Source organism: Heterodontus francisci, chromosome 18 (genome assembly GCF_036365525.1).
Source record: "Heterodontus francisci isolate sHetFra1 chromosome 18, sHetFra1.hap1, whole genome shotgun sequence".
NCBI lineage: Eukaryota > Metazoa > Chordata > Chondrichthyes > Heterodontiformes > Heterodontidae > Heterodontus > Heterodontus francisci.
Window position 1 is genome coordinate 63,188,707 of NC_090388.1, and position 18,443 is coordinate 63,207,149.

At 43.3% G+C, this 18,443-nt stretch overlaps 1 protein-coding gene across 2 annotated transcripts in view; it reads left to right on the forward strand.

Annotated features, from left to right (window-relative positions):
• Positions 1-15,219, forward strand: part of ttll12 (tubulin tyrosine ligase-like family, member 12) — a 103,166-nt gene extending 87,947 nt beyond the window's left edge. The window contains exons 13-14 of one of the 2 annotated variants that reach the window (XM_068050871.1): positions 7,343-7,481; positions 13,346-15,219. In XM_068050871.1, coding sequence (XP_067906972.1) covers positions 7,343-7,481; positions 13,346-13,497 — 291 coding nt within the window. In that variant the 3' untranslated portion in view covers positions 13,498-15,219. Of the gene's footprint in view, positions 1-7,342; positions 7,482-13,345 lie in introns of those variants that run through there. The other variant, XM_068050873.1, reaches the window with a different exon arrangement.
• The last annotated feature ends 3,224 nt before the right edge of the window (positions 15,220-18,443 follow it).

An 18,443-nucleotide genomic window follows, 5' to 3' on the forward strand; every position in this document is an offset into this window, starting at 1 on the left:
CCATCCAGAACAAAGCAGCCCACTTAATTGGCACCCATCCACCACCTTCTACATTCACTCCATGCACCACCGACGCACAGCGGCAGCAGTGTGTACCATCTACAAGATGCACTGCAGTAACTCACCTAGGTTCCTTTGACAGCACCTTCCAAACCCGCGACCTCTATCATCTAGAAGGACGAGGGCAGCAGATGCATGGGAACACCTGCAATTTCCCTCCAAGCCGCACACCATCCTCATTTGGAACTATATCACCATTCCTTCACTATTGCTGGGCCAAAATCCTGGAACTCCCTCCCTAACAGCACTGTGGGTGTACTACACCACATGGACTACAGCGGTTCAAGAAGATGGCTTACCACCACCATCTCGAGGGCAATTGGGGATGGGCAATGTGCTGTCCTAGCCAGTGTTGCCCACATCCCATATAAGAATTTTTAAAAACTCAGTGAATCTTTTGGTTTTTTTAAACGCCTTCATTAGATCACTCCTCAACCTTCTAAGCCTGAGTGAGGAAACTAGGTTTAAGAAACCTGTCTTCATTATTTAATTCTTTAAGCCGTGGTATCATTCTTGTGAATATTTGCTGTATCCCTTCAAGGCCATTATATCCTTCCTGAGGTGCAGTGCCTGGAACTGAATGCAAGTGCAATCTGAACAAGGCTCTGTACAATTGGAACATAACTTCCACCCCCTTGTATTCCAGTCTTTCTTGAGATAAAGGCTAAAACTCCATTAGCCTTTTTGATTTTTTTTTCTACCTGTGCACTACCTTTTAGTGAATTGTATACATAGATACCCAAATATCTTCAGTACTCCATAGTTACTAGTTTTTCGCCATTAAGCAGAGGCAGCTGAATGGATCCTCTTAACCTTGACAAAGAAATTCATGAGCTTCTTGGATTTATTGGAGGTGGAATGGGCAGGAAGGGGAGAACGGTTTAACAAGGTAGTTGGTAGTGGAGAAGAAACGCCGAATATTGCCTGTGCATTCCAGGATGATACTGAAGTAGTGAGAAGTTTCAGCAGAGGAGAGTAGGATCCCATCGTGCTTTATATGGTTGAGCCAGATCTGGAGTTGAATGGCTAAATTTGTCTGCCATAAACAGAAGATGGCAGTGAAGTCCAGGAGTTGGGAAGCCAAATTTGCGCATAGTTCTGGCATCAAAGGGACTCAATGAAACGAAGAACAAATAGAGTTATGGGGGGGTGGGGGAGGGGGTTGGGGGGCTGCTGTGGGCAGTAAGCTCTGCCCATGTAACTTTAAACTTACAACTTGAACTTTTAATTTGGGCTAAAATGCACCCACTATTAGAGACAGGGGAACTTGAACAGTAAAAGAGATTTGGGGAGGATGATAACTGATAGCCAAGGGTGGAGTCCCAGATCAAAGAACTGCAAGCCTGGGAGCTATCTGAAAATCATTTGCAGTGTACCGAGAAACTGCCCAAGCGAGAGAAAACACATTATTCACACAGGTGTCGGAATGTCTGTGGCCTCTGACTGATCTTACACTCTTTGTACTTCAACAAAGTAGGTATTTCATCCTGGGTTATCACTGACTTCAAAATAACAGCAATAGGCAAATCTAGATGGTGGGAAACCTCCAATCAGAAATTACACTCACCAAATTGCAATAAATTTAATTAATCCCGCATCTCCTTAACTATTGATATGAAGGATTGAAAAATAAACGGAGGTAGGACTGTGAATTAGAATGGGTGAAGTCAATGTCAATCCAGTACAGGAAGAGAAATAAAGTGAAGGAAAGAAATATTGAATTGGAGAAATAATGACAGAAAAGTAAAAGTATTAAATTTTACATTTTTAAAATCTCCAACAATTCATTACCTGAAGGAATGAGATTGCATACTTTTAATTGTTTATCATCAGGGCCAGAGGTTGACTGGCAGTCATTAACAAATATCATTAAAAGGATGCTAACATTATTAATTACTGACCACTTTCTGTAGCAAGTTTAATGGACAATTAATGTGCACATTCAGCAACTTTATGAAACTCATGGTGAAGTTAAGGGCAGGATGTTCGTGAAAATGACGTTAATTCTGTTTCTCTCTCCACAGATGTTGCCTGTCCTGCTGAATATTTCCAGCATTTTCTGTTTTTATTTCAGATTTCCAGCATCTGCAGTATTTTGCTTTTGTTTTTAATTAATCCCTCTCTGTGTTTACTTCACAGTCAGTTTATGTGGCATTGGAGGGACAGTTCAGCAGAATAATTTGTAGTGTGGCGGGATACCATCCGACTTACTATGAGCAATACTTTGGGAGATGCCTTGCATTGAGTACATAAGTCTGTGTTATACATGCAATCAATTGACTCTATCATATTCAAAAACAAATCACAGTTGAATAATCTTTCAAAGAGTAATATTAAGACAAGACTTGTCTTGAGCCTGACTCCTGTCCTTTTCCCAAAAGGAGGAGGTGAGGGTTTCTCCGCAGCTACTAATTTAAAGGCAAGCTACAAGAGCATTTTAATCAACCTCAGACTTGCCTATTTGCACTCTCTTGGGGGGGGAAAGGTCAGGCCTTTTCGCAGTAAAAGGGATCTAATGATCCCTCTGTCCCTCCGAATTATTATGTGCTTGCTTGCCCTACTCGAGGGGTATGGGGTTACTTTCCCTTCAGACACAAAGCCCTGATAACCTTCAGGAATCATACTAACGTTTCCTGCACTTGCACTAGTAAGCTTCCTGGGTCTCACTGCAGTTAAAGCCACAGCTTATTCTGCTGTGCTTTCCATCAGGTTCCTGACTTCACTGAGTGGGTGTGCCCTGATTAACTCTTTAGTTTCCATCAGTCAGCTTTTAAATGCCCTGCGTTATTACAATGGAAGCACACAGGTCTCCGGTCTCACCCTTGATCACAGCACCTTCCTTTTTGACTAGAGGAGGACCTCCTTTGTCTCCTGCTTTTCTTTCCCTCCCAGGACTGCTTGGGCTCCTATCACCTTCCCACCCTTTGTGGGAGTGACTAGGAAAGGTTCTCCCCTGGGAAACTGACTTATATAAACTAAAGCAAACTCATCAGCTAGAATGGCCACTTTCCGGGCTCTCTCAACCCGCTGCTGCTCGACATGGGTCTTTAGAGTGGGAGAGAGTTCTAAATTCCTGTAACAGAACTACTTCCCTGAGATTCTCATAGCTGAGCTGTACTTTAAGAGCCCTCAGCCACTGGTCAAAAGCCAGCTGCTTGCTTGCTTTCAAACTCCAGATAATTTGATTAGCTTGCTTCTTGAGGGTTCTAAACTTTTGGCGATAGGCTTCAGGTACTAATTCATATGCACCGGGGATAGCATTTTTGGTCAGTTCATAATTTGATGAACTCTCATCTGGCATCAGGGAATAAACCTTATGGGCTTTTCCAGTTAGCTTGCTTTGTAGTAAAAGACCAGGTCTCAGCTGGCCATTTTAACTGCCTTGCCAGTTTCTGAAAGGACACAGAAAAATCTTCTACATCTTCCTCATTGAATTTTGGAATTAGTGGAGCTAGTTTTAACAATTTTGTACCCAGCCCTGAATTATGCTCCTCCATATTGGCCATGCTTTCACTGGGGTTACACTGTCGCCCCCTAGTTAACTCAAGCCATTTCAACTCTCTTTGCATTCCTTCCGGAATATTCTTTCTCTCTCCCTCTCCTCAAATTCAAGTTTCCTCTGTTCCAATTGTATCTTTGCTAGCAGTACCCTATCTGAGTCTGCTTCTAACCCTGTTTCTGCTCCATCTGATTCAAGGGAAAAATAGTTGGCCACTAGCTTTGCGAGTTCAGGCTTCCTTGCCTTGCCACGTACAGTGATCCCACACTGCTCAGCCATTTTCGGTAACTCCTCCATAGACAGTGCTTTTAACTTATCCAAAGTTACTTCACCCTGGCTTGGGGAGCTACTAGCTTCAGTTGTAGACATAGAACATAGAACAGTACAGCACAGTACAGGCCCTTCGGCCCACGATGTTGTGCCGACCCTTTAACCTACTCTAAGATCAAACTACCTTCATACCCTTCATTCTACTATCATCCATGTACCTATCCAAGAGTCGCTTAAATGTCCCTAATGTATCTGCTTCTACTACCACCGCTGGCAGTGCATTCCACGCACCCACCACTCTCTGTGTAAAGAACCTACCTCTGACATCTCCCCTAAACCTTCCTCCAATCACCTTAAAATTATGCCCCCTGGTGATGGCCCTTTCCGCCCTGGGAAAAGTCTCTGGCTATCCACTCTATCTATGCCTCTCATCATCTTGTACCCATCTATCAAGTCACCTCTCATCCTTCTTCGCTGCAATGAGAAAAGCCCTAGCTCCCTCAATCTTTCTTCATAAGACATGCCCTCCAGTCCAGGCAGCATCCTGGTAACTCTCCTCTGCACCCTCTCTAAAGCTTCCACATCCTTCCTATAATGAGGCGACCAGGACTGAACACAATATTCCAAGTGTGGTCGAACCAGGGCCTTATAGAGCTGCAGCATAACCTCGCGGCTCTTAAACTCGATCCCCCTGTTAATGAAAGCCAACACCCCATACGCTGCCTTAACAACCCTATCAACTTGGGTGGCAACTTTGAGGGATCTATGGACGTGGACCCCAAGATCCCTCTGTTCCTCCACACTGCCAAGAATCCTGTCTTCAAGCCTGTAGTCTGCATTCAAATTCGACCTTCCAAAATGAATCACTTCACACTTTTCCAGGTTGAAATCCATCTGCCACTTCTCAGCCCAGCTCTGCATCCTGTCAATGTCCCATTGCAACCTACAACAGCCCTCCACACTATCCACAACTCCAGCAACCTTTGTGTCATTGGCAAACTTGCTAACCCAGCCTTCCACTTCCTCATCCAAGTCATTTATAAAAATCACAAAGAGCAGAGGTCCAAGAACAGATCCTTGTGGAACACCACTGGTCACCAAGCTCCATGCTGAATACTTTCCATCTACTACCACCCTCTGACTTCTATGGGCCAGCCAATTCTGTATCCAGACAGCCAAATTTCCCTGTTTCCCATGCCTCCTTACTTTCTGAATGAGCCTACCATGGGGAACCTTATCAAACGCCTTGCTAAAATCCATATACACCACATCCACTGCTCTTCCTTCATCAATGTGTTTTGTCACATCCTCAAAGAATTCAATAAGGCTTATGAGGCAAGACCTGCCTGTCACAAAGCCATGCTGACTGTCTCTAATCAAACTATGCTTTTCCAAATAATCATAAATCCTGTCTCTCGGAATCCTCTCCAATAATTTGCCCACCCCCGACGTAAGACTGACTGGTCTGTAATTTCCAGGGTTATCCCTATTCCCTTTCTTGAACAAGGGAATAACATTTGCCACCCTCCAATCATCTGGTACTACTCCAGTGGACAGTGAGGACGCAAAGATCATCGCCAAAGGCGCGGCAATCTTTTCCCTCGCTTCCCGTAATAACCTTGGGTATATCCCCTCTGGCCCTGGGGACTTATCTATCCTCATGTCTTTCAAAATTTCCAGCACATCCTCCTTCTTAACATCAACCTGTTCGAGCATATCAGCCTGTTTCACGCTGTCCTCACAAACGGCCAGGTCCCTTTCACTAGTGAATACAGAAGCAAAGTATTCATTAAGGACCTCCCCTACCTCCTCTGACTCCAGGCACAAGTTCCTTCCACTATCCCTGATCGGCCCTACCCTCACTCTGGCCATCCTCTTGTTCCTCACATGTTAGTATTCAAGCACACACAACCACAAGAAAACCCATATTAATCTTGCTCTTTTTTGATTGGGAACAATTTGGCTTCCCACTTCCAATGTCTCTCGTTTGTCTGTGGGGAATATTCCAAACGCTGGCACCCAAATTTCTGTTACAACCAGGTGAGAAAGGTGTCTAGGGTTCCCTTTCAGCTTTCACTTGGTCTTACTGTAACAGGTGAATCCTTGTTCACCGCTTTCCAATTATAAGGCAAAAAGACCAGTGCAAACAGACTTTCTTAGGTTTAACGAAGAAAAGTTGAAATTTATTAAACTTGAACTCTAATTCAATTAACGCCTACGGATACACACCACGCCCCACGCTCGCATGCATACGCGATACACACATGCAAATAGAGACAGAAAAGAACAGAAGAAAAATAAAGTGGAAAGGTTTGAGGCAATATCTGAAGAGTTGTTATGGTTCTTCAAGCTCACTGTAGAGTCTTCGATTGTAGGTAGATCTTGCTTTTCGCTGGGGCCCAGTATTATTCTTAAATCTTGTTCGCTGTAGGAGACTTTTCTCTCTTGGGGTTCATGTGTCTTCACTGGATTCAGAGGTTTGTGAGAAAGAGATGGAAGCAGACAGGAGAGAGATCTTATCAGTCCAGGAGCAAACCACTTTCTGCCCAAATTGTTCGTACAAATTCAAAAAAATTCAGTTTGCCTAGCAGGTTAGTTATGTGACTAGCTGGTTTGACCATGTCAGTTTGAGTATTCGGCCATCTTGGCAGTCAACCTGGAAAGCGAGCTCCCCCACCTTCAACGCCTGGTGATCAAAATTGTGGGTTGAATGTCGGAATGGCTGCTTTCTCCTTCCACACGCTGTCTGTTAGTATGCAAATGTCTTTTCCAGCCACGGCTGATGTTTGACAAGTCCTTTCTTCATTCCAGTAACAGTTTAAAATCAATGTTCATGACAAAATTAATGTACCTCATTCTTGGTAGGTGGGGCCTAGCATGACATAATTAATAACGTAAGCATCCTTTTAATGGCATGATAATTGTTAATGACTGCCAGTTAGCCTCTGGCTCTGATGATAAACAATTAAAAGTGTGCAGTCTCATTCCTTCAGGTAATGAATTGTTGGAGATTTTAAAAATGCCATTTTTATTTTTTTTACTTTTGTCATTTCTATCCAATTCAATATTTCTTTCACTTTATTTCTCTTCCCGTACATGATTTGACATTGAATTCACCCATTCTAATTCACAGTCCTAACTCTACTTATTTCTTAATCCTTTAATTTCATTAGTTAAGGTGATAGATTGTTTGTCTAATTATTCACCATGGTTCCAGATGCCTTGTTACCCTTGCCCCATCATCATCAGCTTGGCACTTCCATCAACTTAAAGGACAAAAATGTTTCGAGCTGAAGGCTGCAGAAAAACTAACTGGGCACATCATGAGATGCCCTGCTTCAGCAGATTCTGTCCCATTATGTTCTACGTTGTAATGCTACTATCATAAGATTGAGTAGCCTCTGACTTAATATGAGCAAAATCACAGGAGATCTACTGTGTTCCAGAAGATGTTTATTGCTATTGTAAACTAAAGATGAGTTACTTTTTTTTACTTTATCATTTTGGTTACAGGAAGAAATACGTAAATCATTTATTGAACTGTTTCAAGTGGCTACAGCTAAACCTGCCCCCCTTGGTATCTGCAATTGTCCATCATCCCGAGCAATATATGCCATTGACCTCATGTTGAAATGGGATACAGACACTGATGGTAAGTAGGTTTTATTCCTTGGATTTTTGTAGTTGGTACAGGACCTATACAACCATCAAGCCAACTGTAAAACCAGGATGTGGCCAAAGACTTTTTTATTCTTCGGGTATCTTGACAGGAGCTGAATATACTTAAAAAGGTATCAAGTCTCCAGACCAAACTACTGAGAAATCCATGCAAGTAAAACTTCTCTTTCCTCACCACTCCCCCTCCCCTGCTAAAATGAAGTGCAAGACTTTTCACCTAATTATCCAAACCTAGGGAGATTTGAAATAAAAACAGAAAATGCTGGAAATGCTCAGCAGGTCTGGCAGCATATGTGGAGAGAGAAACAGTTACTATTTCAGGTCTGTGACCTTTCATCAGAACTGGTAAAAGTTAGAAATGTAATAGGTTTTGAGCAAGTGAAAGAGGAAAGGGGAATAAGATCAAAAGGGAAGGTCTGATAGGGCGAGGACAGGAGGGATAAAATAATAAAAGGTTTCATGGTGCAAGGCCAGAGGGAGCAGTACTAGAGGACTAGTAGAGAAACAAAAGATGTCACTAGAGGAGGTGTGAATTGCAGGATCCTGAATAGTTGCCATCTGAAAGCCAAGTCAAGGAAATGAGAGAAAAAAGAACAAACCAGCAAAGGAAAATAAAATGGGGGCAAAGTTACAATCAATGTTGAGTCCAAAAGGCTGGAAAGTGCCCAGTCGAAAGATGAGGTGCTGTTCTCGATTTTGCATTGAGCTTCATTGGAGCATTGCAGCAGCACGAACAGAAAGGTCAGAGTGGGAGCAAGATGGAGAATTAAAAGGTCAGCTGACCGGAAGCTCGGGATCTCACTGACTGAACAGAGGTATTCCGCAAAGCGGTCACCCCAATGTAGAGGAGACCCCATCATGAGCAGCGAATACTGTATACTAAATTGAAAGAAGTACAAGTAAATCTTGGAAGGGGTGTTTGGGGCCTTGGAGAGTGCGTAGGAAGAAGGTAAAAGGGGCAGGTGTTGCAGCTCCTGCATTTGCATGGAAAGGTGCCATAGGAAAGGGAGGGAGTGTTGGGGTGACTGAGGACTAAACCAGGGTGTCAGAGGGAACGGTCCCTTTTGGAATGTTGAAAGGGGAGTGCAGGATGTGTTTGGTGGTGGCATCATGCTGGAGGTGGCAGCTATGATGTAGAATGATCTTTTAAATATGGAGGCTGGTGGGATGGAAGGTGAGGACAAGGGCAACCCTATCATGGTTCCGGGAGGGAGGGGAACAGGTGACAGCAGAAGTGCGAGAAATAGATTGGACACAGTCGAGGACCCCGTTTAGCCTGGTGGGGGACAGTCCACAGCTGAGAAAAAGGAAGACCTATCAGAAGCACAACAATGGAAGGTTGCATCATCCAAACAAATGCGATGGCGACGGAGAAATTGAGAGAATGGAATAGAGTCCTTACAAGAAGTGGGTTGTGAGGAAGTGTAGTCAAGATAGCTATGTAAGTCAGTCACTTATAGTGAATATTGGCTGACGGCCTATCCCCAGAAATTAAGACAGACACGTCGAGGACTGGAAGTGTCAGAGATGGATCATGTGAAGGCAAAAGATGGGTGGAAATGGGAAGCAAAGTCAGTGAAATTTTCCAGTTCAGAGTGAGAGCAGGAAACAGCACCTATACAGTGATCAATGTACCAGACAAAGAGGTGAGAGAGGGGGCCTGAGTAGGACTGGAACAAAGGATGTTCCACATATCCCACAAAAAAGCAGGCATATCTAGGAACCATGCGGGTACTCATAGAAATGCCTTTTATTTGGAGGAGTTGAGTGGAGTAGAAGGAGAAGTTGTTCAATATGAGAACAAGTTCAGCCGGGCGGAGGAGGGTGGTGGTGGATGGAGACTGCTTGGGCCTCCATTCAAGGATGAGGCAGAGAGCCCTCAGACTGTCCAGGTGGGAGATGGAGGTATAGAGAGATTGGACGCCTGTGGTGAAACGAAGATAATTATGGCTAGGAAATTGGAAACTGTTAGTGACAGAGGGTCTCAGAAGCATCATGGATGTCCATGGAAAGAGACTGGACAAGGGGAGACAAAACAGCATCAAGATAGGAAAAGAATCAGTTCAGTGGGGCAGAAACAGGCTGAAACAATGTCAACCAAGGCAGTCCTGTTTGTGGATTTTGGGAAGGAGATGGAAGTGGGCTGTATGGGGTTGGGGAATTATGAGGTTGGAGGCCATGGAGGGAAGATCTCCAGAGGTGAGGTCAGTGATAGTCCTGGAAACAATAGCTTGATGTTCAGTGGTGGAGCCATGGTCCAGGGGAGGTAGGAGGAATTGTCAGAGAGTTGGTATTCGGCCTTTGCCATGTCGAGGATGGGACAACGGTGACACCATCCTTGTTTGCAGGTTTGATGACAATGTTAGGGTTGAACCTGAGAGAAAGGAGTGATGCAAGTTCAGAGGTAGATAGGTTAGAGTGAGTGAAGGGAGCAGAGAAATTGAGACGGCCGATGTCATGTCAACAGTTTTCAATGAAAAGGTCTAGAGAGGGAAAGAGGCCAGAGGGAGGGGTCCAGGTGGAGGGAGAATACTGCAGACGAGTGAAAGGGTCTGCTGAGCGGGGGATGGCTCCTGGCCAAATAAGTGGGTGGGGAGGCGATGAAAGAAAAGCTCAATGTCGTGCCAAGCTTGAAATTCATGGAGGTGGGGGTGTCAGAGGATGAAGCTGAGGCCTTTACTGAGGACAGATCATTTAGAGTCAGGAAGGGGAAGGACAGAGGGCATCGTAAATACCTGGTAAGGGGTGAGATGGGGTCAGAGGGAAGGGGAAGAAGTATCCAGAAGGGTGTTGATACCCATGAGTTGTGTTAAAGCTTGCAATCCTTCATACCTGAAAGGAAGATAAAATGTTTTTTGTTAGAGCACCAGATGAGGCAAAGGATGAAATGAAACAGTGGAATAGGACAGCTTTGAAATAGTGAGCCAGTACTGCTCGAGAGAGAGGTCAAGAGTGTGCATCTGGCAGCACAAGGCTTTGAGAGTGGATTTTAAGATGCAGCAGGAGCAACGGTTGGCGGAATGCTGAATGTCTAGGAGATATCTGTAATTGTGGGTGATCCAAAATACGAAGGGTGAAATTTCGGTTGGAATCCAGGTGGAATATGCCAGAGCTGGAGACAGTTGCTCCGGAAGGAGATGTGGCTGTGAAAGTGAGTTTTTGTAGCTACCTGATCAAAGCCGAGAAAGGAAATAGAAAGAGATTTGATGCAGTTTGGCAAGAGGGAAATGCTTAGGAACCCCTAAGTTTGGATAGGATTATTGTTGTAGTGTAACCACCTGAAATAATGCAGTGTACCAACATAGAACATAGGTTAGTTCCCTACTGTTTGTCCAGCAAGACCCACCTACTGACTTACAGGTTTGCCTTGAGCTGGGTGAAAACTGTCCCAGATCTCAATAATGAGCTAGTTAGTTCATCAATTATCAGCAGTGCCATGGAGTACTGTGGACCTACATGCTCAGATATTGTATTAACCAGTTTGCTTCTAGTCTTCTATTAGCATTCTATAAGAGAAGGACTTTAATTTGATATAGCACCTTTTGCAATCTCAGGACATCCAAAATGAAGTACTTTTCAAAGTCCCAGAAACAGCTATGGTATGCATTACCAGATGATCTGTTTTGTAGTGATTTGTTGGATGAGGGATATATAATGGCTAGGAAGCTGGGAGAACTCCCCTGCTTTTCTTGGAATAGCACCATGGGATTTTTTATATCCACCTGCGTCAAATGTGGTCTCAATTTAACATCTCATCTGAAAGTCAGCACCTCCGGCTTTGCAGCATTCCCTCATTCCATTATTCCCTCAGTACTGCACTGAACTGTTATGCTGGATTATGTGCTGAAGTCTCAGGAGTGACCTGACTGCATCAAAGATGCGACTAACACTGAGCCAAGGCTGGTACCTAAGAGATTACACTTAAATTATATACAGTGCAGCACTCCCTCAGTACCACACTTGCATGTTCCAGCTCTGGAATGAGATTACCCATGGCTATAGCTGATGCTGCTGCTGCCCAGTACTGGTCGTGGTACTGGACCAGTATCCAGAGGTTGAAAGTTCAAACCTCACTATGGCAGTTTGTGAAATTGAATTTAATAAAGCTGGTAATTTGTGAGCAGGCACTGTGGGTAGGAAGTGGGGGTTGGGGGTGGGAAGGATGGCCATACAAGGTGCCAGATCGTTGTAAAGTCACAACTAGTTCATTAATGACTTTCAAAATGTTACCAAAGATGAGTGGTTACTGTGGTAACGAGAGGCTTGAGAGATGGGGGGTTTTCAGTGCAGCAGAGAATGTTGAGGGCTGACCTGATGGAGGTCTTAAAAGATTAGTGGCAGTTGTGACGAAGTGTTCCTGTAAGGCAAATTGAGGCCTGGAATTTACACGGGCGACGGGAGTCTCGACAACCGACAAAAGCGCCGGTGAGAGCCCTGCATTGCCTCCTCTGAGGAAGGCCCACTGGGTTACGTGCCAATTAGGCACTTAAGTGGAAAGCAGCGCACCTTCCCCAGGATCAAAGACCCCAGTGGTGGAAGTCCTGCCTGCTGAGAGCTGCCAGCCAATCAGAGGCCAGCGGCTCTTTAATTGAGCAGAGCCACCGCGGAGGTGGGGGTGGTGGCGGCTGCTGCCAGTCCTGGACTCACCCAAGGCCCAGGATCCAGGCTACAGGTAAGTCGGGGCAAGAGGGGTTTTGTAGGGTGGGGGTCGAGGGAAGGGGAAGGTCGAGGCAAGGGCAGGGAGGTGGCTTTCAGTGGACCCCTCCTTCCCAAGGCTGGGTCCTTCATTCAGGCACTAAGTGCCTTTAATGAGGGACCCCTCCCGGAGCAGAACCAGCAAGCAACCCGCACTGGTTTGCTTAGTGAGCTCCCCGTGCAGCGACAGGCCCATCCGCCGCCGGCCTAATTCCAGTGGTGGTAGGAAGAGGACCTTGGGCATTACTTGCCCACTTAGGGCCTCAATTTGCGGTGGCACAGCAAGGCCATTCACAGGCCTTCCCGCCTGAGACTTAATCTGGGTGGAGGCGGAAGGTTGCAGGGTCCAGTCGCGCCCCCCCAGCCACCATCCTGCCTGAATATATGCTCTCCCTGCCTCCAAACCCAATGTGGGGTAGGGTATAAAATTCCCCGAGTGGGGAGAAAACTGGTGCAATTTTGATGGACTTAAACATCCTGTTTTCGTGTTGCAATGTTGCATGGTTGTACTTTTACATTCTCCCTTTCTCCTGTAAAGCACTCCAAAAATGTTCTATATGAGGGATGTTTTATAAATGCAAGTTGTTTAACAGAGATAGCACACATGGGCATGTGGGAAGAACTGAGCACTGGATCCTGGAAATGGAAGCCATACTGGAGGTCATGTTCCAACAATTTTTTTTTAAAAAAAGAAGGAAGGTCTGGGCAATACCTGGTGCAACCCCATTTCATCCCAAGCAATCTGCAAAAACATGTGCTTAATACATCCCATCATTTCATCCTCGAGTTGCTTCAGGGATGCAAGATTATGGTGGAGACCCGGAGCAAGTGATTCAATTTGTGATCAAGGCAGGCACCATAACTCTGATCTGTCCACTCACCCTGATGCCAGCAATAGAACCTAACAAGGTTATACCTGAAGAAGGGCTACTTGGGCAAGGTAGCTGAGACTGTGCCACAGTATAAGTCAGTATTTTTGGGGGGGGGGGGGCAGGGGAATGGGGGGAGGGCAACAAATTGGAACAAATTATAAATTTCATAGATACGACTATAATTTGAATATATTATCTCATTAAAGGATCAAATTTCAAGTTGCATCTCTGCACAAATAATTAAAATACTTTATTGGTATTTGTTTTACAGGAAAACCAATCATGCAGCCTCAAATTTTGGAGGTGAACTTTAACCCAGACTGTGCCAGAGCTTGCAAATATCACCCCAGCTTCTTTAACGACATTTTCAGTGTTCTTTTCTTGGACGAAGTGGCTGGTCGCCCTGTCACTCGTTTGAGCTAATACTAAGGAATCTCATCAGTAATTGTTTGGATTATTTGCAAAAATTGTTGTAAATTTGCCAGGTGGAGAAAAATGGTTAAATCTGTTTGCAAGTGTTGAATGATTTCAGACATTAATTTCTCACTTCATTATGTTCTCAAAAACAAATTCTGAATATTACAATCATTCTGTGGCTTATTCATTGAGTATTCTTGAAAGGAAGTTTTTAATGCTTTTTTTGTAAACTTGCCCTACGGTGATTGGCTTTTCATTTGAGGTTGACCTTGTTTCCTTTTTGAAGCACAGCGTTGGAACATGGCCTGCTTTCAGTCAGCCTTGGGTCAGCACATCCCCTGAATGTGATGAGCAGCCAGCATCTTCATGCAGAGCCACTCAAGAAATATTATGTTTCAGGACCATAAGCAGCTGCACAGCATGAGAAGCAACTCTGAGATGGCCCAAAACTGGACATGAGCCATCTAAGGCCAAATACTGAAACGAGGGCAGGGGTCAGTTTTTCTTATGAATGTGTTCCTTTTGAGGAAGTCTAATGTATTAGAAATGGAGTAGTGTCGTGTATTTGCACACTAGCCTTTCACAGCTAGGACCTGGGTTCCAATACAAGCAATATGTATGGGGTTTACTCTATTAATTTAATGGACTTTTGTGAAAAGAGCCCCTTATGGGCCTAGGGTCAGAGCATGCAGGTGATTTGGCACTAATTCACATTACATTAGCAATCTCACTTTTACGAGTGGTTATTTCTTTATAGGATGATTGCTGTTGGAAATAGGAAACTGTCACACCTGTAATAGGGCAGGAGTGCTCATTAACTATTCACAAAGTGTCATGATCCTGAGTGGTGACTTATTTAGGGCTGCCTACCACAAAGGAAATTCATGTAATTAATTTGAAATATGTTTTTGTTGTTTCAATCTTTAAAAAGGTGAAGTAGACCCAGTAGTCAATTCGATATGCTTACCAGAGCTTAATGGTTAAAACAGGTGAGATTTATTTACCCATAGAAGTTTGATTACTGCACTTCAAAATCCATCAAATCATAACAGGAATTACTTTGCAGCATAGCTCTTCTCATGCTCAGTTTCTTCCTCTCCAAACTTCTCTCCTCAATTGAACTATTTCCCTCCTTTTCACTCTTTATAGGCTGGGAGTCATTCCTAATTAAAGGCAGTTAAAGTCAGCGATTTCTTTAAGCTTTACTGCCTTGTCTTGGTCAGTCTGACCTTGCATATAACTTCCATCCCGGATACAGAGCTCTCAAAAGCGTATGGCTCATATATTTCCACGCTCTCACTCTGTTACAAATCTTATTCCCTCCCTTGAATTCTAGCTCTATTTCCTAGAGTTATAGCACTGCATCTTTGGACCTTAATAGACATCTTAAGACACTCCGAGGAGAAGATAAGACTGCAAACAAAACCTGGACTCTTATGAGCAGCACAGCTTTACTGAGGTTGTGGCTGAGGCCAAGAGGGGAGAGGCAACTTTGCTCTGCATTTGCTATATCAGATCTCGAATGCTGAAATGCTGCCGAAAGTTGGAAAGTGTTCTGTCTCTGAGTGGCAATCTCTCATCTTGATAAGCACGTCTTATCTCGGAGTATAATACAATGGCCGAAATGTTTCCAAAATAGTGTACAGTTTCACATTGCCCCAAAATCGTTAAAGCAGTATTGCCTTAAATATTAATATTGCTGGGTAATTAAAGTACACTTGCATTCTATATTGTGTTTTTCTTCAATCTGCAGTGAGTTTGCAAACAAGTAACTTCAGGAAAATAAACATTGGAGAAGACATTAAAAATTGAAATTGTGTAAAATTATGCAACAGGAAATAATAAATATTTTATCTTTGATCCTCAACTATCCAATGAATTCAGTGTTGAGCATCATTTAAGATGCATTGTGTATAAGTTCATATGTTGAGTGGGGAAAGCAGAAATACCATACATAGGTGTGTCATGCCCAGTCAAGACCCATCATATTCCTACTTTTAAGATATGAACTTAATTCAATATGGACGCTTTGAGGTTGACTTATCCCCCTTTGCCCACTTTTTTAATGTGCTGCCAAAGGTCCCCGGCCTATATAGTCAAACTGTTTCATTGTCTTGAAAGGAAAAGAGGATGCATTCCCGACTGAGAGGTGTTGCCTACACCCATCTTGAAACCAGCAAGAGACATTCCTGAATTGAATGGATTTCTTCTGAGACAATGGTGGTGTGAGGTAGATACATTAGAACAGAAAGATACTCATCCGGTATGGATGGCCATGGATTCCATATCCTGGTCCATTGTGTGGTCACACCAGCAGAGATAAACATGTGTCAGGTACCAGAAATGCTAATATGATGAATTGTGACCTTAAATCGTAACCCTCTGGAGAAAGAGAGATCACAGCAACATCTCAGAGAAGGCATTTGAACCAGGAGCTATGCAAAGATCCAGCCAAAACCAAGAAGAATCCCTGCTGCTAAGTCTACACTTCAACTTGGTGCAGCAGAGAAATGAAAGTGACCGCCACCTCCAGTCTGAAATCTTAACGAGAGATTTACAGCACTTCAACAAGTTCAAGAGTACAGATACCCAGGCCTGCATCTTTAAAAAAGACTGTCTTATTTTGAAGATTCAACATGTTTACCATAAGCAATGAACATTTACCATACCTTGAACTCTTACCTTTTACCTTCTATCTATCTTCCCTTGAAAGTGCATGTGAGAATGAATGCATGCGAGGGTGGTGTTTTGTGGGAATGAATATTGTTCAATAAGTAGTTAATCTTCTGTTTTAAGCCTACAAGAAAACCTGTCACTGTTTTGTTTTGCAAATAAAATACTCGGGCTAACTCATCATTAAAGCACAATTGCAGTCAGTTGGGAGGTGAACACACCAGGGGAGAAGACCATGTGTCAGGTACCAGAAATACTAATATGATGAATTGTGACCTTAAAAGATAACCCTCTGGAGAAAGAGAGATCACACCAACATCACAGAAAAGGCAGTCGAGCCAGGGGCTGTGGAAAGAAGAAGACCTGTTGCTAATTCTATACTTCAATTTGGTGCAGCAGAGAACTGAAAGTGACCGCCACCTCCAGTCTGAAATCCTAAGCAGAAATCTGTAACGCCTCAGCAAGTTCAAGACTAAAAACGCCCATGCCTGCATCTTTAAAAAAGACTGTCCTATTTTGAAGATTCAACATGTTTACCATAAGCCATGAACATTTACCATACCTTGAACTTTCTATCGTCTCTTGTGAGTGCATGAGAGAATGAATGCGTACATGAGTAGTGTTGCGAACATTTCGGGGGAATGAATATTGTTCTGTTTTAAACCTACAAGTGAACCTGTCACTGTCTGTTATTTGGCAAGTAAAACACTCCGGGTAAATCATCATGAAGCAAAATGTGATTGTGGTAAGTTGGGAGGTGAACAGTGGGAAACACCCACACACTTTAACATCTGTCCGTAACATAAAATGCAAGTATTTTTAAGTGTAATAAGAAAAGGACTAGAGCAACTTTTCAGCAGAGCTCGTGACTGAAGTTGCGTAATTGTGGGCAGATAGAAATCTTCAGCTTAGTATAATTTGTTCACTTTTTCTTGATGCTATAGTGTAAGAGTAAACCTAATACCTTTACTACATAAGGGAATAATGTGCTGTTCAATGATCCAAGCATTATACTCTACAATCATACTAATAGCCAATTCCTCGGGACAGCCATTACAAACCTTTTCAAATATGAAGTCTATTTGAAAGGTAAATGAAAAAGATAGCAAATATACCATAAAGCCCACTCTTAATGAACTTTAGCAAGTTTTGCTTGCAAATCCCATTTTCTGTCCTGAAGGCAGACTAATGTTGGAGTACGATGGGTGCCTTCTGTGATCTCACCTAAGTGGTTATCCTTCTCTATATGAGAGAGGGAAGAGAGTTTGGAAAGCGACTCTGCAGGTTATTCAACCATGGAGTGGAAACCAAATCCTTCCTTTAATTGTGTATGAATTCTCAAAGGTTCAGGTTTCAAATCATGGGTCACTGCACCATTGACTGCATTGATGAGTATTGAATGGGGTCTTCAAAGAGGTTTTGTTGCCATGGTGAAGTTGTTTCTAGAAACTATACCATATAGAGGATGGTATAAGCCATAATTGTTAAAGCAAATGCATTACTGAATTGTATTTCAGTTATCACATTAGAAAAGAAGTTTCTAGAAAAGAAGAGTTGAAATACAGCAGCATAGGAAGAGGAATTGTGAATGCCAGAACATAGCTGTAAAAGCAACACCAATTAGGGCAGAGTTAGGAAATGTCAAGTCAATTTAACGAAAGCAGGTTTGTACAGAGCTAAAGTATGCTGGGAGATAAAAGAGAATAAGCCTCTAAACCACAAAGAATAAATATTCACAGTGGCCATCTTCAAAGTACTACCCAAGCCTCTGAAAGTGAATACAATTGCTCTCAGGCTAATTGGCTGTGGTAAGAGAATGTGAACTTACTGTGACCTCCAGCTAAGTCAGCAGATTCGACTAATACCTGGCGGATGTGGAGACAAAAGATTTGACAAATAACTGAATTTACAACAACGGGTCAAGATGTATGGATAGGCTTCCTTCATTAGATTATGACAGGAATGCAGGGTATAAAAGAAACAAACTGTTGTCACATATGGTTCTGAAGAAATTACAAAATGTCAAAATTTTCAGTCAGAAGGCTTGCTCAGCAAAATATTTTGTGTGTTTGTTATTTGTGAACCTTATAATCCTCGCACACTCTCCATTCCTCCCATCCTAATTTCATCAATCTAGGAAGTACTCGAGTACTCCCCCCACCCCCCCAGTCGAAGCACAGAAGCTTCATTTAACCATCACCCTAATAATTCAACAAGAACAGGGACGTGCTGGTAAATCAGGGGTTCAATTCCAAAATAGTTTTCCTTTGCTCTTCATC